Below are 24,578 nucleotides of genomic sequence, written 5' to 3' on the forward strand. Positions count from 1 at the left end.
AGGAACATAAATAGGTATTTCGCCATCTGCCAACTACAGAAAGGTTCCATTTATGCTAAATTCTCAACCTGTAGCACAATTTCTATGCTTCAAGGTACAGATCAGAAACCTCAGCTAAAATTGAGCTGGAAATTTTGAATATGCTGTGCGGCAGTCATTACAGATTGATTCGCATCAAGTACAAGACCCCCCTTCCCCTCCCATTTCAAATTTTCCATATCTGATGAGGCAAGAAGTGCTCTGCCCTGGAGGTGTCTTCATCTGCTACAAGGAAATCAAGAAGTTTACGATCAATTAAATTCCTTGTGTAGTGTCCACATGAGTGTAAGCTGCATGACCCACGAACTAGTTTTTGGGCTACCCCAGGCTACTCATACAAAAATACATCCACGTAGGCTTTTTAGCAGTAATCTAGTTTGCCTTAACGACTTAGCTGAACATACGCTACTGAACATAGAGGTGTAAGCTCTTTGTTAACTCAAATGAAACAACTACATTAAGAAATAAGGTAGTTTGTGAATTATAATTAAGGAAACAAAAATAAAAATAATAAAACAAGTCAAATTATAAAATGGTGATTAACACTAAACAGGTAGTGATAAGTTTTGTTGCTTTGTTTTTAAATAGAAAACAATAAATAAATAGAAAACAATAAATAAATAGAAAACAATAAATAAATAAATAATTCTTATTTTAAACATGAATTAATCTGCTGTATTAAAATGGCAGTATCTCACAGTACCACCACAGATAACATGCTTTTCTTAAGTATCTACAAAAATACATTGGTACAATGTATAGTACCAATACATTCAATCAAATGAACACTCAATAAACCTCATTATGTGTTTTCTTTTTAAATCAGCAGATTTCAGTAGGCCGTTCCCTATGTTTTTAATGGAACTCTCAAATCCTTTTAGTATTAGAGAACAATCTTGAATACCAAATATTTACTCCACAAAAGGAGTATTTAAGAAAGCTTAAAATGAGATGAAAAATAATCAATTTTTTTATGAAAGAATTTTATTTTTCTGTCAGACAGAATTTACCACAGCATTTTATGTGTACACTTATGTTTTATGTGGCTATATATTAACCATGTCTCAAAACACAAAGGTTTTCATTCTTTAAATGAAAAAGGTTTCCATTCTTTGTCTTGCCTTAAAGCAAGACAAAGATAGCAATAGCTAGTAAGGTGATTGTAGCTTTCCAGTAGGGCCTGCATCTGCCATGGACCGTCCCAGTAACACAACCCCTAGAGAACTACCAACCTACAAAGAGCAATGACATGTCTCTCCTTCCTAGGTCCTGTACAAGCTGCAGTCCTGGCCCAAGGCTGAGCTGCCTGAAAGGACATGAGAAACTACTGGTCACAAGGTGAGAAATATATGAACATATGTGTGTGTTTATAAACATATAGGCAAATATAAATACTTCCTCAATAACAGAAAAAATGAGAAGTTAACAAATCTTACAGTGACTTCACTAGTGGTTAAAGCAGAGCTACGTGAGAAATAGAACAGCATCTAAATCAAGGGATTCCAGTCAGTTAAAGGGGGGGGAAAAAAAAAAAAAAAAAAAAAAACTTTTCCAATACTCCATGATTTACAAGCACACTGATTTTTCTGATGTTCCTTCAATCAGTGTTTCTTACATTTCAATATTCAGACATGCCAGCTGATGGAATTTCCAAGTGTTTCTTTCAGCAGAAGGTAAGCAGTAAACGAAGAGCATTAATTTTACCTGAAGTGGTCATCAGAGAATAATCGTCACCAAAACACTTAATGGCAAAGAACACAAAAAGCATTATCACTGATAGAGATGTAAGACTTGAGAGGTTGCAAAGTGGACAGAAATGTGGCATGTAGAACAATAACAAGGACTAAGAAAGTTAAAGCGAAGTAGAATAGTAACTGACTTGTTGTGCATCTGTAGGAATAAGATTCAGCTCCAGACATCTAAATCTAGACTTCTTTCATTGCTGTCAATGGAGGTCAATGCAATCAGGAGCCTGGGGAGCAATTCAATTCACCCTAACGTAGGCACCCAGAGGCTCATTAAATAAATCATCTCCAGACACTATTGACTGTATTGGCTAGATCTCTACTGATCATAATGGCATCTTAGGATCCTAGTGTAAAGAATATGTATACCAAGGAAAAAATAAATTCAGTAAGTTTGCATCACAACTGGGAGAAATCCATACTTATACGTATACCACTGTAGCACGTGTTACAGGTTTTAGAAGAAGATGGATAAAGACTGATGGATAAAGACTGGCCAGGGCCCCCTGCAAAGTCTAAGAACTGAATTCCTACTGCTTATCCAAGTTCTATCAGTACTCTTAAAAAAAAAAAAAAAAAAAAAAAAAAAAGCCCCTGTTGTTTTAGTTTTACTTAAGCACAGTAAACACGTAAAGCATTTAGTCTCATAGGGCTCATTCATGATTTCTTATAACACAGAATCACATTGTCATTCTGTGAAGAATCCTGAAAGGTGTCCAAATGGATTCCCTTTTGTACAGATTATAAAACAGACCAGAAGTAAAATGCAGGACTGGGACAGGAGGTTCCGACTGCACTCTGACAGAGGGAATATTCACAGTTGCCTGTCAGAACATTTTAAAGCTGGGGATGAGAAGGCATTTGGCAGAGCAGACAGCGCTATGCCAAAATGGCAGACAGAAAGACTTCAGAAGACATTCAGAGGAGAGCCACTACTCTCAGCTCCAGCCTGCACCCAAGATACCTGGAATGTCCTTCTGCTTCACAGAGAATAGCCCAGCATGGATACTAAACAAAAAATCAGCATTTAACTCCAAATGTGTGGCAAGCTCCTTTGTTCTAATAATAAGTTTTGTTCTAATAATAATTTAAGGAAGGAGAAAGAGCATACCAGAAAGCAAAGTCACTGAAGCAGCCACACCACAAACTGGAACTTTAAGAGGTGATGACGACTCCCAGAGCGTGAGGATAACAAAAAACAAGTCACAAATGAGAGAAGCGTTGAGGAAAAGCTGTCTCAGCCACTCCAGTCAATCAAAATTGACAGAATAAGCTATTATTGAATTACTTCATTAAATTATTACTGCATTTCCTTGCAAGCATCCTCACAGTAATGAAATCTTTTATATATCTACGCTCTTTGTGTCTTATGTTTTAGAAATCCTTTATATATGTACACTCTGATCAGAAAGACATCAGAAGACAACTTCCGAACTGGCTGACGAAGACACACAAGAAGTAATGTAAAATTAAAGTGTGCACTCTTCATCGATCATGAGATTGAGTAGTACGTTGCTGCTACCATCGAGTAAAAACAAGCCTGCCAGCAAAGCAGTGCTCATTCATTAGAAATCTATGAATGATCCAATCAAGTGATACACAAGAAAATCCAGGAGATTGAATTTTACTGTAAGCATCAGATCTGCTAAAGTGGCAGCAGTAAAGAGATCCAGTGACTTGGGATGGAGAATATCCTTTCTATCAATCCAAGTTACCAAAATGTGCTACAACTGTGGCAACAACAACAACAACCAAACAAAAAAAAAAAAAAAAAAAAAGGCGCACAACCTACATCTTTGCAGTTACTGAGATAGTGTTATACATCTTAGACAAGGATGATAGTGTCAGAACAGAAGGGCATCATATGCCCAAACAATGTCCCAAGGAATCAGCAAATCTCTAATATAAGAACACATTAAAAAAAATGAAAAAAATAAAATAATCTTAAAACGACGAGGAAGTTGACTAATGATTGTTTTTACTCATATAGATAGGTAAGCCTTGTGTCTAGCCTTGAAACATGTAAGCTTACCCTTTTTATACAGACATAAAAGAATGAGAAAAACAAGGTGTTCAGAGATTTGCTATTTGCCAGCCCTTTTGAATAGAATAAACCAGACATCAGAGCCCTCCAAACAGCACGGTTTGGCTCAACAATACTGGCATTCTCCATGTAAAAACAGATTCCTTCCTTTATTAGCAGGACAACAAGACAAAAATCACATTTTAAGATGATGATCAAAGGAGACTGAAGCGTTCAAAACCAACGATGTTAGTCTTTACTGTCATAAGCAGCACAACTGCTTACACACAGACCCCTCTAACTTCTTCCTCATGTGCAGAGAGTCTTGTAACCAAGAGCTGAACTCTAGACTTTGCATGACAACTTTCTGCATTCACTGACAGAAGAAAGCTTGTTTTAAACAACTCAAGACTATTTTTCCACCTTTTTATGTTGTTAATTCATCATTCATTAAAAGATTACTTGACTACAGAGAAAAATGCAAAGAGAAACATAAAGAAACTTTACTGACAGACTGCTCTGAAGTGTTTCACACGTAATATACGTCTGATTTCTTAGTGCCTGCTGCAAGGTCCTACAAACATAAGAATACAATTTCTGGGAAGTAACTAAAACACACGAAAGACAGCCCAACTACTGTAATGCACCTAAAAAACAGCCTTGCTTTTTAAACAAAACTATTTCCTTGCTGTAATTGGCCCAGTTCTCATGCCTCAAGACTAACTCAAAAATGATCCATCAGAAAAAAATTGGAATTTAAATCCAAAGGAATATGGACTACAGAAAGACCACTAGCTTCTGTTCCCCTATGTACAGGGGGGTTAAAAAGTACATATATTGGAGGGAAACATTTTCTTTCTTTGCTGTGTGAGTGGACTTCAGAAGGGACACAATGAACAGGAAAAGCCAGAGCATAACAATATGCAGAATTTAGCTTTTCAGCTAAATAGCACTGTACATTACCATATAAAATCAGTGTCTTACTTTCAAGAAGTAGTAACCTCGCTCATGTTGAAATACTTAAGCCTGATCCTAGTAATTTAACTTTCTCAGACCGATATAGTAAATTTCTAAAACATAAATTGTGCACAGCACAAGTCACATTTTAAAGAACTGTCTTGTCTTTATTTATGGGATTCATTACACTTCAGAAGATGTGAGGCACAATTGTTAAATCAATCCTGAAAGTAAAAATACTTTCTTATTTACATCTAAGCTTATGTGGTATATCAGCAGATTGCCCATTTGATACATGCTGCTTTTCTACATGACTGAATAGGAAATACAGCCAGGATTTGCGGGTTCAATATGGACGTATGGAATGTGACAGTTATGTGATGTTACAGCAATGACATGGACATTATCAAAAGAGACAATACACAGGATTCTGGCTTTTGTTTTGGAAGTCAACATATACAATTAAAGCAAATCTGAACATCTAATAAAATGATTTTAAAACAGTTTCAAACAATTATATCAAGATTAATAAAGTACTCTACCAAAACCAGTATTTTTCTGTTCAAAAAACACAGGAACACAACTGGAAGAGATCTGGCATGTCATTCAGTTCCTCCTGGACATTAATAAGAAGATGTGGATGAATGTACTTGCATCTCAAAAGACATGAATGTCTGTCTCAGAAATTGGAGTAAACAGCCAGAAAGGTTCAATGCATTATGGAAACATGCAGCAGGTATTTTTCAGCAGATTGCTCTAAAGATATAGCTGTATTATTAGGAAGGTATTCAAGACAGCCTGCCAAAGAACTTACTTAGTGATACTCAGATATTTCACAATCATTGAACTTATGGCAACCAGACAGACAAATCTATCACTTTCCTTAAAATGTCACTGACATACTAACTTGCTGCTGCTGTAATGGCTAATCAGATGGAATCCTCTTTTAACAAGTACACAGTCTTTCTACAGTGATAATAAAGCGCAAGTCTGACAAGTGGTTCGAGGCTACAAAATCTCAGAAAATTAAAAGTCTGGTTTTAACATCCATTTCTATTCATGCAATTCAGAAAAGATGGTACAGTAGGGAAAGAAATGCCCCAAAACGTTTATTCCCTGGAAATATGTCAAAAAGACTGGATTCTGTTCTAAGTTAGTTTTAGTACAGGAAAGATTATTTGTTGCTTTCATTCTTGTCAGTGCAAGAACTGTTTCACTAACCTGCTCATATACTAGATTAGTAAATACAGATTTCAGTGCCTAATATGTAATAAAGGAAACCAACCCTATCCCTCTTTACAGTAGCAAGACCAATTAAAAAAAACACTATGCCAGTACCATAATTAATATCCTGAAATTACGTTCTTCTCTGCCCCTAGGACATGCCACAGGCTGAAAGACAATCTGAAGTTTTCCCTTATAATGCAAGTTAAATGATGAAAACTGAAAATCAGAAGTAAGGTAGATAATTTTCAACAGGTTAAAAAAAAGGTACCTTAAGCTGAGTGATCACAGGAAAATGTAATCATAACTCTGGCCTCACAAGAAAGACTGAAAAATTTTAGTTTTAAAAGAATTTAATTAAGATGTCTGGTAGCAACTCCAAAAATGATTTTATGTTTTCAGGTATATCCTCATCAGTCATGGTCTTTTTGAATATCATCCATGAAAAAAAAATATACTGAAAAATAATGTATTTCTTCACTTAAGAGTACTCCTTTAATATTTTTAATCTATTATACAAATTTATTATTTCTAAGTTGATGGTTTTTTAAACAAAGTCTCTGTAAAAAAAATTGCCCCAGAAAAGACATGTTAAATATAAAATGACAAATAATGAAACAGATTCTTGTCAATATTCAGTTAGCTTAGACAACCTTAGGGTACACCAAGATGCTGATGAGTAATTTAAGGCCTGAGTAAAGCAAGTTTCAGAGGAAAACACACAGAGGCATGATTGAGTTTAATATGCTTCTACGTTTGCTACAGGGCATAATTAAAACTACATCTCTCTCTCAAATCTACATAATTATGTCCCAAAGACACTTTCCCTTTAGTATCCATAACTTTATTGTTAAACCAGGAAAGGCCTTAGGTTTAAAAGGTCACACAGTAATGTTTAAAAGTAAAATACACCCTTACAAGTAAAAGGGTTCAAAACAACCAAAAAAGTCAGGTTTTTGTTTGGATTTATTCCTTTTAGCGCTCACAAGTTCAAACACACAGTAGGCAAAACAAAAGTTTAATGCACCTTGGAAAAAAAAACAATACCAAGTGAGGCTGCAGGTTATTCCCCCATCAACAGTATGGGGAATTGAGACAACAGCTACCACTGGGAAAAAGGAAATTGAACATGGCTAGTTTTGGAAACATCAGTAACTCCTTTAACTGATACTAAACTGAACCATTAATTCACCAGGGAGACTGTCCCATTACCAGTGTATATTCCAACAGCAAATTTAATAACATCAAGGCTAACTAGTTCAATTTAATAGTACAACATCACGCACCACTTACCATGTATTACTATTCTTACTGAAATTTTAAGAACTTCTGAACATAATTGAAACATGTACCATTCATATATATAGATCTATGTATGTAAAAGTCATTATAGATATATATCCACATTCATATATAGATGTACATATATAGTTAGTTGTAGGTTAACAGCACCATTTCAGTGATGAGTACATACGTTATATACTGGCAGAAATGGTGAAAGATTGATTACTTTCATCTTGCTTTGCTGAAATAAGTGGTAGGACTTTCCTACCATGTATCACAAAAGCTATCCAGGGCTTAGACACCTAATTTTATATTCATGTCTCATTTCTCATCAACTGACTTCTTACATGTCAGCCGGAGCTATGATGTACTTCATTTAGTTGCTCAATTTGGATTAAAAAAAAGGTAAAAGACTAAGAGAGAGACAGCCACAGAACCCATCTGTATTACTAGTTTAATAAAAAGGTCAGAGCAGCAATACCTACAAGCTTGCAGCAATACCTACAAGCTTGCATATATTTGTGTGAGGACTGTGAACAATGTAGCTGTTACTGCTAAATGCCTTTGCAGTAAAGTCAGGTTTTATTATATGCCAGAAAAACAGACACTATATCAATGGCTTTGCATTATCTGAATTATGAATCATGCATTCAGAAAGCATGTAGTAATGTCTATAAATGTAACGAGGCACATTAAGAATAGCAATTCTCTACTTGTTAACTCCCCAAGTTTTAATAAAAATTGCCATTTGAAGCAAACAACCTTAAACTATTTTGATTTGATCTCACAATGCTTAATTAAATGGGAAGCAAAGAGCTATCTCTGGGCCTAACTAGCCGAGCAGGTATTCTGGAGTCTTTGCAGAACGACACTGTCCGCAACACTGAAGGGAAATAAATAACAAAGACAACACTGACAGTGACTTCCTTCCAGCCATAGACCAGTGATTTATGTTTATAGCCACTGCTAATACGCTTTACAACATCTGATACGGTCAGTAAGGAATCTTTTCCTTCCTACGACTTAGCAGAATTTGCAAGAAGTCATTCACATTTGACCATGCATTTGATTATTTCTAAGAAGCAAGCACCACGAGCATGCGTCTTTGGTCCTCCTACTTCCAGAACCCACAACAGATCTCTTTCCGACTACTTTCTTCACTAGGTACACAAAACAAACTGAAGAAATCAAACCATGTAGCCTGGTCTGTCAGAAATACACAAACAGTACTCATCTGAGTGTTTCAAAATGCTGAACTGCTCCACGAGAGAACAGAGCAGAATGCTAGGAAGTATAAATGAGCGCTCACAGGACAGGAAGGGCAAAAATCCCCACTGATAAAACACAACTTTAGATACAAATTATAGAAAATAGCAGGAATCCTGCACAGATTTAACATATTGATATGCCTATCACCAAAAATAACCACATTTTAATGGCAATTGAAACACTTCCATTCAGCTGAAGAAGGATATTATGATTCTTTGCACTAAAACAGAAGGTTTGCAAGAAATTCCTAGTTTGACTTGAGGATTTTCAATCATTTGTGTGAAACTGCTCACTGCTTCTTATTAGAAAATAACCAGAGACAAAGGAAAGAAAACAAAATCCTCTTCCAGCTACAGCCAACAGGGACATTGTACTAATTCACCTTGATTCAGATGCAACAACAGCAATCCCTGCATTTGTGGTTTCAAGTCATGCTTTTCGTTCTCGTGTCTAGCTGTATAAATTCTGAGTATAAGACAAATTCACAGACAATACCTCTCCTGTTTATTATAAAACAAACTCCAGACTCTCTTCTTCAGCTGAGCTCACTCCAGCTAATCGATCTCAGCAGCTGTATCTCCCTTTTCACATGAGTATCACCTTCAATGCTAGCACGGTCCCATTTGAACAATGCACCTGTTAACCTCCAGGCTTCAATTAATATGCAGAAAAGATTAAGTAAGCTATATGAAAGGAGATCTCGATTGATTCACTGTCATGAAGCTGTTTTCCAGAAAATAACAGCACTTGAGAATTCAGACTATGGACATTTCTCTCTTGGTGTTCAGTACATCAGAAGCTGAACAGCCTTTGCAGCATTAAACAGGAATCTTGGTCTCTTCACTCCAGTTTTGCAAGAGTACTCTGATCTCATAGATCTGGCTGTTCAGAAGAATGCCACAAAGAGATACACTAAAGAAAGAAATTAAAAAAAAAAAAAAAAAAAAGACAAACACACGACAGAACTCAGGAATAGAGAAATCTGAAGGTCCTTTTCTTTATCCTTTGAGGCTGATATTTAAACTGAATGTTTATTTATTTGTTAAACTTCAAGCCTAAATGCACAAGATGCAGCTGGAGCACCTGCTTCCTCAAAACCCCCATAGCAGCTGTATGCTACTGTGGTGTGTTTTGTTTTCCTTTTTCTTTATACTTGATTTGAAAGAAAAGACGATGCAAACTCAATAGTAAGTTTGGGAATCAAAACGATCCATTTAACTGAAAATACATTTTCATGTTTCTTCTGGCAATTAAATCATTTAGCCTGCTACTGAAGCAGCTTCAGGAGCTAACTTGTAGAAAAGAAAAAGCATTTGAAAGCATATAGGAGTATTTTGACTTTCTTTATGCTCAGCTATATCAAGTAAGCATAGCTGTTCCTATAATAGTGTTATGACTACAATGTCATTTTTGCCAATACAGAATAAAAGTAATTCACCCAAAATCTTTAAAACTCGTATGCTCTATCTCACTACAGCTAGAATATTAAATTTCTAACTAATACAGATAGTAAGTGGTTATAATGAAGATCATTTCTGCAGTCACTAGTAGAAGTCTGTGGGGGTTTAACCCAAAAATACAGTATAATCAAGAGCTTGACTATCGACTTCTAAGTCCAACGCAAACAAGAGCGCCATGCTTAGCTATATCATCAATACTTTGTTGCAATACACTATTCTGTTTTCTGCAGATTTCACAGGGATAAGATTTTAAAGGTAAAACATGTAACACTTATTACATTTTTGGTATCCAAGAAGACAGGAAACATTTCCTTCAAGTTCTATACTAGCCTTTACACACCTCCAGGGAATTCAAGCTTAGCAATCTATTTGTATCAGTACTACTGATGTACAAGGAAAAAGATCAAATTTTTATCTGTACAGAGGAATTTCAACTTCATTTATATTTTTATCCTAGATGCCCAATATCGTGGCTTGCTGTTGAACATATCACTGGGCTTTGGCAGATTTGTAAAGTTTAAATATCTCAAAAATAAAAGCAAATGACATCCAATTAGAGAATTATAATTGAACACGACAGAATAGAGATCCTTTTCAGATTTGTGAATCAAAACATGTTCCCAAAATAGTAGGCTCCATTACCCAGTATAAAAGGGACTGGTTAAAAAAAAAAAAAAGAAAAAAAAAAAAGAATCTAGCTGCAAATCAACCCTCAAATCTCAAACAAATGAGAAAGTAAAATACCAAAATCAAATGCAATCAACTTACTGATAAAGAATATATTCCAGGGGATTTAAGGAGGCAGAGGTTGTTTTAAAGAACCACCACGTCATTCTGTGCATTACTAATTCCACTGTGAAGAGTTGTGCATGCTTAAAAAGCGCTGCTCGGCACATTATCAGATGCCTATTTCTATTTTTATGGAAAAATATGGTTTGTTTTTATAATATAAATGTATAGACCTACAAAGCATCCTAGCATACACACGTTAGATCTGGATGTTTTATTTGCTTATTCCTTATGATCTTGCCTCCCTCTAGTGGCTGGCCCTCGCCAAAACTTAGTTCTCCCTTTCATCAGATACGTGTGCAGAATCACAGGATCCTTCAGGCTGGAACGGATCTCAGATCTCCACTCCAAGCTCCTGATCAAGGAGCAGGACCTGGTTGCTCAGAGCTTTATCCAGTTGGGCCTTCAAAACTTCCTAGGATAGGGACTGCATAAGGTCTCTGGGCAACTTGCCCCAGTGCTCCGTTGTCCCTGTGCTGAGTTTTTCACTATATCCAGTCTGAATATCCTGTTGGAACTTAGGCCTGCAGTCTCCAGGCCTCCCACCATGCACCGCTGCGCAGCTCTCCCTTCTTACTAACCTGCTGCAGGTCCTGCTAGGCTCCCTCTCTCCTCCAAGCTGAACAAGCCAAGCCTCACAGGGCAGGTGCTTGAGTGGTTCTCTGCTCAGCGTGCTTCTGAACATCGACTGCTTGGCTTTGGGGAGGGGGCAGGACATGGGCACACCTGGAGCGCTGCTTCTGAGGTGTCCTTTAACAAGCGCCGAGCAGATGGGGATAAACCCTGCCCTCCATCTATAATCTGTGGCCCCTGATAACACAGCCCCAGAAGTTGCCATAAAAAAAAGCTTCACAGATCTGTTCAGTGGACACTAATGTGCTGCACAAACAGCCTTCACTTTGACAGTAACCTCTGACAATAGGAGTATTTGGAAGGTATGTAACAGGCTTTTTAAATAAGCAAGAGTAGTGAATTCAAAGAGGATCAGAGATTATAAACCACCCTGAGGAACCCCTTCATGGCATTTCTGGTTGGCTCTGGTAGTAACATTCCCCACCAGCTGTCTGCAGTCAAGGTAAAGCCCTTGTTCTGGAATCCAGAACGATGGATTTTCCAGATCACCTGGAAAAAAACTGGAAGAGACAGGAAAATCAAATCACTGGAACCAAATGGCATAGCCATTCAGTCAGAAGGAACACAGCTTCCACCATTTGACAGCTGATCCTAATATCTGAACAATAATAATTTACCATTTAGGCACTCTTAGCCTAGTAATTTGCAGAATAATTTTAATTACAGTGCCTAAAGCAAAAGCGTATTTTATTTTGTGCTCTGCATTTGTCTCTGTTGTGAACATGCTACTACTTGATCACTTTCCCCCACACAGAGGATCACTACCTGTTTCAGCTCATTCCTTGGAGTTTCTACTTCATTTTTTCATTGAATACAAGGTTTCACACTTCATTTACAATGTACATTTACAGTTTTCCTCTCAAGTGAGAAAAATTGTTTCTTGCAAACTTTTCTAAAGTGTTTTTCTTTTGTTTTGTTTTTTAAATCATGGAAAAGCTAGGGGAAGTCTATACCAGTGATCCAGAGCATCAGAGGGGTTCTTTTTGGTGCAAATTTTCCTTGCACCTATGCTTAGTCTGTAGTACGCACTCAAACGCACTGCTGGTGTGTTCGGGATGACTCCCTTCCTGATGAAGACTGAAGCTGTGCACAAAGGAAACTCAGGATTGAAAAACAGTGTAAACGTTACTGCCTTTCCAAGGTTCATGTGAACACACAATTTTGAAATCATAACCATTTGCAGCGAATCAAACATTCCCTTTTCGCAATACACCACCCAGTAATGAATAATTGACCTTAATCTCTAGCGGGATACCATTCATCTATCTTCAAAATGCTCCAGTAGGACAAAACGGTATAATTACCTCTACTCGACAGGAAAGGAAATACACCATGATTCAGAAAATAAAAATGTCAAAAGAAGAGAGTACTGATTAGAATGGCATTCATCTTCATTTTTTCAGGACATTAAACATTATATAACATTTTACTATGAAAATCACAGACCACTGACTTCAGTTATGGGTGTGGAAAGTCAGCTTTTTCTTTCCACCCCAGTCTGAAGTTGGTACCTAGAACATGAGCAGAATTATGAAACACCAGCCCGCTTGTGAAAAATGCAGTAACTATAACCCCTTGCTTCAGTCATAACACGCTTTCAAACTTCCACAGGTAAACACAGGGTCATAAAACTTGACTGAAAACAGGACACAAGATGCATGCACGCCTTCGTACATGTGCACACATCTAGCGTCAAAGCACAAGCAGGTGGAATCACACATTCCACAGTTCACACAGTGTTGTTTTTTTTTAAGTCATAATAAATGTAGGTATTTCCACTGTTTTTGCTTCTGATGGCTTGATTTTTTCAATTTCCTTTAAACATAGGAAATCATAAATGAGAAGTCTGCATTTTCCTGAATTCAACGAGTAGTTAATTGGCATTCAACTGCAAAATTAAAAGTTATTACCTATCTTGAAATCTTTTTTTGAACCCTTTGTACACGATTACATCCTGGATTTGCTCTGTTATAATACTACACATATTTCCTCTTAAATTATGTCCCAATAAGGGAGATAGATTTATAGAGATTTAAGTCTTTATTAAAATCCTGTCTTCATATCTCCTCCCCTTCCCAAAAAGATCTGCAGACCAGTTGACCTATCTTCTGGGACTTTAAAGAAAAGATGCAAACCAGAATTCATAATAGTCAGCACTCCTTTTTTGCCCCATACAAAGAGCCAAGTTCCAAGACCTTAAGCTAACAAAAAATAATCTACCAAAACATTCCAAAATACTTCATAGTATTCTGGAAAGCTAAGATATCACAACATTAAATGCAAAGTAACATAGACCAAACAAGACTGGCGAAGTGTGAAACATCTGCTCAAAGAATACACCCTCAAACCCTGAGTGCCACAACGCCAAATGCCAAGTGTACAGGTAAGTCAGGACAACTGCTTAGTTCTACCTGTGTAAAACAAGGAGCAGGCCACAAACCTCCAAAAATTACCATCATTTTTTCATGTTCTCAAAGCACATGTGACACTTTCCTCCCTCATGATAATCTCAAAATTATTAGCAAGGGTTAGGCCACTAATATGCCAACAACACAGCCTACTGCACTGAACAGTGTTTTCTCACTATTTCTTTAAGCATACCTTTCTGTCTTCTTTCACCCACAGTTTCTTTATAGACTGTAAATTTACTAATGCAATCTTACCTCTCACACAATTGTCCAACTAATTTTATTTTTATTAACCAATATAAGAGGCTAACCTCTCCTTCCAGACAGTACTGTTTCTGGTCACTTACCTGCATGGTGAAGTGAATCAATTTAGTCACACGGTACTTGTATTTCATACACAACACTGGTTTCCCAGTGATTAAGTGGTAAAACAAGATTTTCTAGTTCTCATCTAAAAAAGCCTCTGGCTTTGTGGCTAGACTATTTTTGCCATGCTTTAGGAGAAAAACAAAAAAATAATAAAATCATAACAAAAAAGGGGAAGAACTATTTTAAAAGACAATACCGTACCTTTTGTAAAATTGATTACTTTAATAAGCACTTATACAAATATCTAGCAGACATGCACATTAAATACATCCACACATTCGTATGCTTAGGTATTTTTTATTTGCCGAATTACCTTGTCCGCATCTACCTTCCCCCTGATAAATTCCTTCTTCCAAAATTCCAGTGCCTGTTCCAGAGTCAAACCGATGCCTTTCAAGAAGAGTCCGTATTGCATACGGCCTCCGTGACGGAGATGGTGGTTATCACGCAGGGCTCTGTGCAACTGGCGCATGCAAAGCGGGAACGATTTCACAGAAAGCTGTCAAGAGAAAAAATTGTTGAAGACATACAGATCATTTTTAGGATATAAGCTTACTGCGATGAACCATTAGCTCCACTTGAAAATGCCAATGGATAGAAAGATATGTACATGCAGGATGCCTTGGAACTAATGATAACACAACAGTGTCGTTAAGCTATCAAATACAACAACCATCTCAAGAAGAAAATCCAAAAGACAGTAGCACTGGTGGTAATACCGGAATATCTTCTGTCCAGTGTAACAAAGGGATAATTGCTGTCAGGAAAGATACATTCACAGTTCTACTTCAGTGCTTCTTGCTTCTTCCTTATTTTAGTTTCTGGAATGGCAAGGTGACCCATGATTGAGGTTTGAGGTTTTTTGTTTGTTTAGTTGTTTGGTTTTTGTTTGTTTGTTTTGGTGCTGTGGGGTTTTGTTTGATTGTTTAAATACCTCTTAGAAGCAAGAGTAAAATCCATTGCAGCTCATCTGCAGATTTCTTATCTGAAGAATGTTATTTCTTATAAAGTAAGACCGCAGAGATGAAAAAATGTGACATTCAGGTTTACTGGGTTTTGCATTACCAAAAGGAAACCTGTCATGTTTAAGATAGATACTGAAAACAAACTATTTCTAAGTTCAGAAAAAAAAGGAGTCAGAATAAGTTGAAGTTGCACTATTATTGAATATGAGAATTTTGTTAAACTATGTGATTATGTTAGGTATTTGTGAAAGTACACAAAATTAAGCAGCAAATTAAGTAAATTCGCTATAGCTCCAGTCTAAATCCTGATTAGATGCACTTTCAGTTAACTCTATTCCCTTTTAAAATTTATCTCAACTTCATTCAAGCAGTTCTCTACAGTTACACAACAAATACTGAATGAAAAAAAAATGTTTGTACATCAGGAGTTAGATCTTAAATCATAATCAACATATAACTCAATAAACACAGAGGACTTACAGCATCGATGTGTTCTAGAGAGATTTTCCCGGTGTTTTTCTGTACACTGTAATCCGGACCAACGTAAGAATGGCTGAAAAAAAGCAAACAGTATAGCATCATTTCAAGCTTTCACTATTCAAAAAAATTAAGTTTCCAAATTTAGGAAGAAATTATTTTATCAATTAAGGGCTGCAAATATTTTACAGCAGACAAAAAAAAAAACAAGAACAAAGTAGTAAACAGTTATGTAAGTAGTTTGGATTTACAGAACCAGAATTACAGTCAGTATGATAAAGAAATCCTCCCCTTCCTCTATCTGGAGGGAGTGGTGAGGGGTCATTCAGAATTTAGATCACAAAATAACACTGTTGTTGAAGTTGAGACTTCCAAGATCATCCAAGTCCAACTCCCCTGCTCAAAACAGAATTAATAGGAGCAGGTTGCTCAGCATCTCATCCAGCTGAGTTTTGTGCAGCTCTAAGGACAGACTCTACAACCTGTTGGGCAGGCAACCTGTGCCAGTGTTTGACGACCCTCTCATTAAAAAAGTGTTTTCTTTTGTTTAAAGGGTATTTCCTTTATTTCAGTTTGTGCCTCTTGCCTCCTGGCCTATCACTGGATACCACTGAGAAATGTCTGGCTGTGTCTCTATACCTCCATAAAAAACATCTATTTATACTTATCAGCAAGACACACACACACACACACACACACACACACACTCTGGACCCTTCTCTCATCGATGCTGAACAATCCCAGCTCTCACAGCCTTCAGAGCTGTTCAGTCCCTACCCAGCCTGTACTGGTATATGGGGTTACTCCTCCCCAGATGCAGTGCTTGGCATTTCCCTTTATTGAACTTGAGGGGATTGCTGTCAGCACATTTCTTCAGCCTGTCCAAGTTGCTCTGAAATTCTTGTGCCTCGCTACCCTGCTACTTGTGCAGCACTAAAAAAAAAAAAAAAAAAAAAAAAAAACACCACATGTATCACTATGATCATCTACTGGGATGGAAAAATAAAAACTAAGCATCTGCTTCTTAAGTGTACCAATAAAAAGCTGAGAAGGCTTTGACTGCAGTACTGACATAAAAACACATTAACTTCTGATAGTAGCTCGCTAGCCAAGATAGCACAGGACTTTGTAAGAGCTGCCTCATCTTTCAATCATATTCTAGCAAAGCCACTTCGGATACCCGAGCTCAGCTCAAGTAACCCTACGTTATATCAGGCATGTAGACACCACCACTGAAGTCATTTCAAATCAAGCACAAGCACATTAGGGCCCCAGCTTTTGCTTTTAACTGTACAGACTTCCTGAATGAGGGTGTGCAGTGCTGCAGAACAGGCCAGGAGAGATGGTCGGTCACAGCAGAATCCAACAGAAATCCTGAGCTAACAATAAAGCAGGCAATAAAGCAAGCACAACGTGCCTTTGGATACAGTATATTGGACCAAAAACAGCGCACACTCTGGATAAGAACAAATTTCTTTGATTTTGTAAATAACTTGCAAAGATCATTTTGTAAATCTTCTGGGGGCAGAAAGAGATTACCTCCAGAAAAAACGGATTTCAGCTAAATGATGCTACTAGGTGTTACTGATTATTTTACAACACTTCTATGTTGTAATGTGTGAAAAACATAAGCTAAGAGTTGATTTTACCACAGTGCAAGTCACTTGTTTAATTATATGTGTATTCATTGGTTCTTTAATCTTGTTCTGGTATAAATTGGAGCACTAGACAAGCTTATTGTCCCTAAGAGTTGTTGTTTTTCATTACACAACAGTGGATAAATAATTTTAAAAGAGCTGTGTATGCCTATTATTACTGATTTTTCTCATGCAGTAGCTGAATTTCCGTGTAGAACCAAATCTGTATCACTTTATTTAGACAAGCTACAAACAAAACAAAAATCACGGTCCCAAAGACTTTACAATCTAAGCACAGAACAGAAAACTCTGCTGTTGCTTTGGCAACCTCATTTGATTCTGTATTACAACCAATTAGGAAAGTGACCATACAGTCACTTCTCACATCCTCCCATGAGCACTGGTAACTTCAACTGCTCTACCATTATCACTTTAGATCATCTGCTTGTACCCTATAATACTTATTAGAATCATACCAGCAGAGGCATAAAAATTGCTCAGCTAAAGAAAACCACTTCCTCCTAAGCAAGCTAGGAAGGATCCGCCTGGGGAAAAGAGGCTTCAGAAGTCACTGCTGAAGAGAGAATACTCTTTGAAACTTCCTGACTCAAAGGCTGGCCATGCTAAAAACACCAAGGTTTTATGCAGTAAAAACACCGTATTTTTCACTGCAAGGACAGAAAACTCAATGCAGGGGGCAGAGGGAAAGAAGGAACAAATAACACTTTTCAGACCCTGAAAAAATTAAATATCCCCAGGCCAGTAAGCAAACAGGGAAAGTTTTTCATTATTTTTAGCTTTCTAACTTTGACATTAAAAAGCAGCATATGGCCTTTGCAAGGTCAGAGTTTCTTGATTCCTGGCACCACTCACCAGAGCCGAGCCCTGTACGCTGCTTTCCAAGGTGACACACTGCCAGAACACCTTTATCCATCCCGAGTATGTGGCCAATTGAAACTGCGCATAAAGAGGCCAGCACTGGAAAGGCAGCCCTTGGGAGCTTTGCTGTAGGATCCCTGTCCCGAGGAAGCACAACACACTAGAGCTTTTGGATTTGCAGTTTCATGTGACAGGTCTGTTTTTCTACAGCAGAACTTCTGCAGGTCCCTTGACTTCTTCACAAGAAAATAACACTTTACTGTCTTCATTGATTGTCATTATTTTCTCTTCATTCCTACTGAAAACCTCAACAACCTTCAAAAAATATTAAGAACATCCTTTGTTCTATGAATAATGGTCATCATTTTTTCACACCATTAAACATCGTCAAACAGCCTCCCACAACTGGTTTGAAAAAGCAACACAAACTGATCAGGCTTCCAAACACCCTTCATCCCTCTTTTTTTTTTTTTTTTGCTTCCAGTTTTATTAGCTCTTGTTTTGGACTTTTTTTTTTCCCCAATTCCACATAGTTTCTATGGGTACTTCCTGATCAGGTTTTACTCACCTAGAAATATTTATAGTTCTTCATAACTTCTTTTTGTGGCTTGCTGGAGCATAAGCAGGCAATGTCTTCGCCTTTCACTTTAAAATAGCTTTATTTTTCCTCCACAGAGAAATTCCTGAATCTCTCCATTCAGAGTGATTCAATCCCTCAAAAACTATCTGAAATCCAAAAACCTAGTAACCAAAGAATTCTAAACCTATCTTGCAACTAAAGATCAATACCAAGTTCAAATAACAATTCTAAAGTGTTATTTTTTTGTAATTGTTCAATGAAGTTTTGTTGTGTGTTTTTTTTTTTGTTTCCTTTTTAATTAACACATGTAAAGTTTTTAGATGTAATCTATTTTTAGACTTCCTTTCAAAAGTACTCCCAGCACATGTAGAATAAAGACAGGCATTCTGTTCTATGAAATTTATATAATATATAAGAATAATAATATAACTGATTCAAAGCCTACCTTTAGGCAGACTGAAAAAAGAATAAGGGAAGAAAATGCAAAGTCCAGCACAGGAGCAAAGTACTACAATTTGGGGTCAAAAAGTGGAAACATTCAGCAGTTACAAAGAACAAAAACACTTCTAACTTTAAGCAGGACTATAGCCAAACACTAGTCAGGTCAGCCTGGGCTTTTTCTAGCTAGGTCCTAAAAATTTCCAAGAATAAAAGATGTCACATATCTGGGCAATATGCTGCATCATAATGCTAGTGGAGAGATTTTTCCTGATGTCTGATCTGAAACCCCCCCAAGCTGCTACACGTGACCACTGACATTTGTTCTACCGATAACACCATCAAAAATTCCATACTGTGTTGTTTTCCCATGCAGCTGTAGGCTGCTATGTGATCATCACTAAGCCTCCTTTCCACCAGATTAAACAAAGCCAACTCAGCCTCTCCTTTTGATTCATGTACAGGCGCAGTCCTATAGTAGTTCGATGGGATTTCATATCACAACTTTTGTCTGTCTTTGAAACTATTCCTGCTGAAGACTTTAAACAGTAACGTCATGACCCTGTAATTTCACCATATAAATTCCTTTGAATGTAGGAGCTACAAAAGTGTTCTTCTCATGCATTTTGTCAAAGTTTCCATCTCTATTAAAACAGCTAGTTTTAGCAATTCAAATCTCTTTGTACAGCCTACTGTGAGCACATGAAATCCCTAAACATCAAATAATTTAACTTTTAAACTAAAAATGTTTTAACTAAAATGTTCTCTTCCCCACCCACCCACCCCAGTCAAGTACAATCAGTATTAAAGAGCGCCAGTGAATCAGAATATGACAAAAACAGCACCTAGGTCACAGATAAAATACGTTATTTAGTCTAAATTAGCCCAATCACAAAACACATTATGCCATTTAAAAAAAAAATGCAGCGTGGATTAAAATGTCTATGCAGACTTAATCCACAGTAAGGTAACCTCTTTTGAGGACTAGCTAATTTAAAAAGCCACAAGCATGTATGAACAGCTGCCAACAAATGTGCAGTGCCTTAATAACCAAACAATGCTCTCTAACTTTCAATTGTATGCTCTTTTCGTACGTTTCTATCTAAGCTTTTGCTCCCCTGATAAAGCACTATTGACATATGCCGAAAGTAAAATACTGCTGTAAGAATTCACGCACTGAAGGAAAATAAAAGCCTACAACTAACTAATATTGCTTTTCTATGAGCAAGATAAAGAAAAAATGAATCACAGATTCATGGAAATAAGTAACAGAAAATGCCTATTTGGTCATCTGTTTGTTCAATGCAAAAGACTATTTTTCAAGTTATAAGGCTTGATCTACCTTATTTATTCTAGGGGAACTTGCCAGAAGACAATGAGGACACATTTGTGTAGTTTTTTTCAACTGAGGACAAAATGTACTAGGAATAGCTCCTGTTTTCAGAAATGTAACATAAAATTAACTCACCAGGTACGAAACATTTGTATTAAAGTTAGCATTAATATGTGCAAAAATGCCTTCTTTGCATAAACATGGGATTTCAGATTCTATGAAACTTCAGATTCCTCAGTAATTACTCCTAGAGAGCATAATTTATCAAAAGTTTGCCTAATAGCTCTTCAGCTTCCAATGGAGAAAGGTATGCCACTGAGGCACATTTTGGAAAATCCCAGTAAGATGTATAATAATAAAACCATGAAAGGTTATTAGCATTCAAAAGTAGTCCCTAACCAGTAGAATAACAGTTACACTGCACTTTTTATACTCCTTGCTCTTGAACAAAGTTCAGTTATATGTCAATAAGCTGTTTTTCCTATTCTCATTTACACTAAAGCAATAAAATATGAAGCTGTTCTTGTGTAATAAAAACGATGAAAAAAATTGAATCAAAATAAAATGCTTTTGTTTTTTAGGTACAGATACCTCAAGCAGCAGAGCACCACAGGAAATGAACAGCATACTAACTAGGTCTGCGTCCTAATTCAGGTATAGTGCTGGCATGACGGAGCCTCGCTGCTTCCACTTCTAATTCATTTAGCATCATTTCAGTGATCTTAATGCAGAGCTGCATAATGTTAAAAACAGCTTTCATTACAGACATTCGATATTCTACTTTAAATTTCTACCCTTAGAGATTATAAAACTTAAACTGAAGAAATACCTGAGCAACCCAATCTAACTGGATTGGCTTTGAGCAGGGGCTTGATTACATGATCTCTAGAGGTTCACTCCAAGTGAAATAATTCAACGATTGTAAAACAATGCAGCTCCCTCTCATAGTATGTCTTTGTCTTCCTCCATGCTATCATAAGTAAGAGAACTCTCCCAAACACCCCCAAATGTGGTAAAAAGCAATCACATTTATAAGAAAGTTATATGCTTGATCTGAAGAAGATCTAAAAAGTATTTTTCCTTACTTTTCCCCAAGCACATTAAACAAGAGTGCTTCTATTCTTGCCATTTTGTGTTTTGGTTTTGTTTCTTTTTCCCCCAGTCAAAACCAATCACACAGATAAAGCATCTGATAAAAGCTGCAGGTTATTGTACTGTATGAGTAGAATAAACCCCAATGCTTTCTGTTTATGGTACCTGAGATGATTAAGCAGAGGCTGTAGTCTCTCATCAGACTGTATGGAAGGCAGTGATCGTGCTGTCAGCTAGAAGAAAACAGAAGTTCAATTAATAAAACAGAACTTTAAAAAGTACAGCACAAAGCAAGAATGATGCAAGAAATCACCCTGTATTGCTACCACTTTAAATATCATTCCTATGACATACTTTCTCCTATAAAAATGATTTGGCACAGCCTTCCAGAATCCGAAGTTAGCAGAAATATTTATCAATTCACAAAGTTAAACAGTGAAAAATAGTTTTACTAAAATTACAATGTTATTTGAATTAAATAGCAAGACATCACTGGAAGTTGAATACTTTTTCCAAACATATTTGGACTAGAAGTCATATTTTACCTAGACAGCCTCCTAGCAATTTTGTAATGTAAATATAGTCCATTAAACTGTATTATATACAATTTACATGCGTATAAAGATTTACATAACATTTATCACTATATGACTTCTATATAGATGTGCTTCTCAGTACACACAGTTACTGCTTTTTATGGGAATCGTGTGTATTTTGCAATTGGACTACTTTAAACCAAATACGTATTTTTTTCTGGTAACTATTTCAAATGACTAGTTAAGACATTTAACTTTTTCTGAACAAAATACATCCAGTAGTATATTGATCAAATATATATTGCAGTATTTAATAGTATTAGTTAATTGGCGTTTTAAAAATTAGATGTATTAAATTTGCCTGATATTACATATGCATCAACCTTTACCTGTAAAGGCTACAAGCATAACAGATCTGATAATGCTGATGTCCATCTAACATAATATTACTGTAGCATGCCTTTCATGATTCTATTGCTGCCCAGTTGGGTTGTATTTTGAAAACTATCTTCATACAAATTAAAAATGTCAACTTATTTTACATTACATAAATCACCATCAACTTCTTAAGTATTTCACAGGTAACTTAAAGTAACACGCACATAATTATATCTTTTAAGTCCTTAAAAAAAAAAAAAAAAAAAAAAAAAACTTTTAGCAGCAGCAATGCAGTTCTGTTTGTGTTTGCTGGCTCCAACACACAAAGCAAAGCACCGACGTAGGAGCGCTCCAAAATGCAGCTCCTCTAAGCCTTGGGTAACCCCAGCACACCAACCTGGTCCAACTGCTGCAATCAAGGGGGGGGGGGGGTCACAAAGTCTCAGCAATCCATCTTTAAAACAGGCTGGTACCTTGGCGATTTAAACATTACCTGCATTCCCTTATCATTCTTAAGCTAGGTTGAGATGCATACAGCATACTACAAATTCATTAGGCTTTATGTTATTTATTCAGAAGTTCCTTTTGAATAAAAACCTCATTTTCTTATTCCTGAGTGCTAACTAACATATTAGTTATTCTATACTCATGCCCTCTATAACAACCATCTAGTTTTGGTTTAAATACACTCAGACAACCAGAAAATTCTCAATAAAATTTGGAAGCCCTTGAAAAGCTGGTTGAGTTATTGCACTTGGCTAAAAACAGAACAGAGTCTGAATTGCCTGAAACACCAGCTGCTTCTCTTGCTATTAATACTTAGCTGATACACAGAACAAGATTTGTGTGCACACTCACACACACAGATTTTTACCTGAGACAAGCACATAGTATTTTCTCTATACAGTACTAGGAGAACAAATTTTCTTTGTCTGAAGCATCACTGAACGTATTGGCATGGCTTGCTTACATCATATTGTTTAGAAAATGAATCCTTCATATTACATGAGGAAAAAAAACAGTTTTTTTTTCTTGCTTATACAAACACAAGACAATGCTTTTCAAAGTCACACTGGATAGTAGCATAAGAAGCAAAACACCTTTCAAAGAATGGTGAAATCCAAAAACTGCAAAAATATTGATATTGCTGAAGTTATATATACAATAAACTAAGTTGTATATAAGTATTTTCAATGAACAGAGAGTTACTGCCTTAAAATTAATTTGGGAGCCTTGTAGGAATTGAGGTAGAACCACAGACTGGTGATCTCTGGCTTTAATCAAGTTCTATTTTGATGTTTCAGTAAAAGAATAGAGAAGTGGCCTGTGCAGCCTGTTTCAGGAATCACTGCAAAGGGTATAATCCCTTTATCACTGCAAAGTATAATCCTTTTGAGTCACAGGAGAATCCATGTCAACACTTCTTTTTTCCTTGTCTTTTTTTTCTTCCCTGTGATTATGGAATCCCCAAGTGTTAGCAGCAAAATAAATCCTGATTTGCTCCTTTCTGTTGCCTGGAAGGGCAGAAGAAAGATTTCTGCAGAATACGCCCCCATGAAAATGAGATCATCCATCTTTCCACAACAACAACGCACACTTTGTCAGGTTTGTTCAGGCATTTATTTTCAGGAAGATGTGGGATCCTCACAACACTGTTCATTTCCATCTAAAAGGAAGCATCTCCTCAACACAGTCACTTGTTCCGCAGCCGCCAGGAGCCTGTTTTGGTTTGCCAGGTTTGGTTCAGGACAGGAAGGTGCCTCTAATGTTTTTCCAATATCGCTACACATTCTTCCTTTACAGAGGCACTCAAAAGGTACTACAAAATCAGGCATTACAAGATAATGCAGAAAGTGAAAATAATGAATATGGATATGACGAACTAAACACGATACGCTAAATGCTATCCTTACCAGGAACACTTCAAAAGAGAAGGGGTGGAAAAAAATCCACTCAGGAGTGTTTCTATGGATGATTCTGCATGGACAAAGAGAACAGACTCCAAGATACCAAGCCCTCCTCTTATTTATTATTCTAGTAAATAAAAGATGCACACAGATCCT

The 24,578-nt window shown here is 36.7% G+C and overlaps 1 protein-coding gene across 1 annotated transcript in view; it reads right to left on the bottom strand.

The window, feature by feature from the left end:
- PRIM2 (DNA primase subunit 2) overlaps nucleotides 1–24,578 on the bottom strand; it is a 112,213-nt gene that overhangs the window by 34,653 nt on the left and 52,982 nt on the right. The window contains exons 8-10 of the mRNA XM_035322520.1: nucleotides 21,767–21,834; nucleotides 15,646–15,718; nucleotides 14,514–14,699 (exon numbers count right to left, since the gene is read on the bottom strand). Coding sequence (XP_035178411.1) covers nucleotides 14,514–14,699; nucleotides 15,646–15,718; nucleotides 21,767–21,834 — 327 coding nt within the window. The remainder of the gene's footprint in view (nucleotides 1–14,513; nucleotides 14,700–15,645; nucleotides 15,719–21,766; nucleotides 21,835–24,578) is intronic.

Source organism: Oxyura jamaicensis, chromosome 3, assembly GCF_011077185.1.
Source record: "Oxyura jamaicensis isolate SHBP4307 breed ruddy duck chromosome 3, BPBGC_Ojam_1.0, whole genome shotgun sequence".
Classification (NCBI taxonomy): domain Eukaryota; kingdom Metazoa; phylum Chordata; class Aves; order Anseriformes; family Anatidae; genus Oxyura; species Oxyura jamaicensis.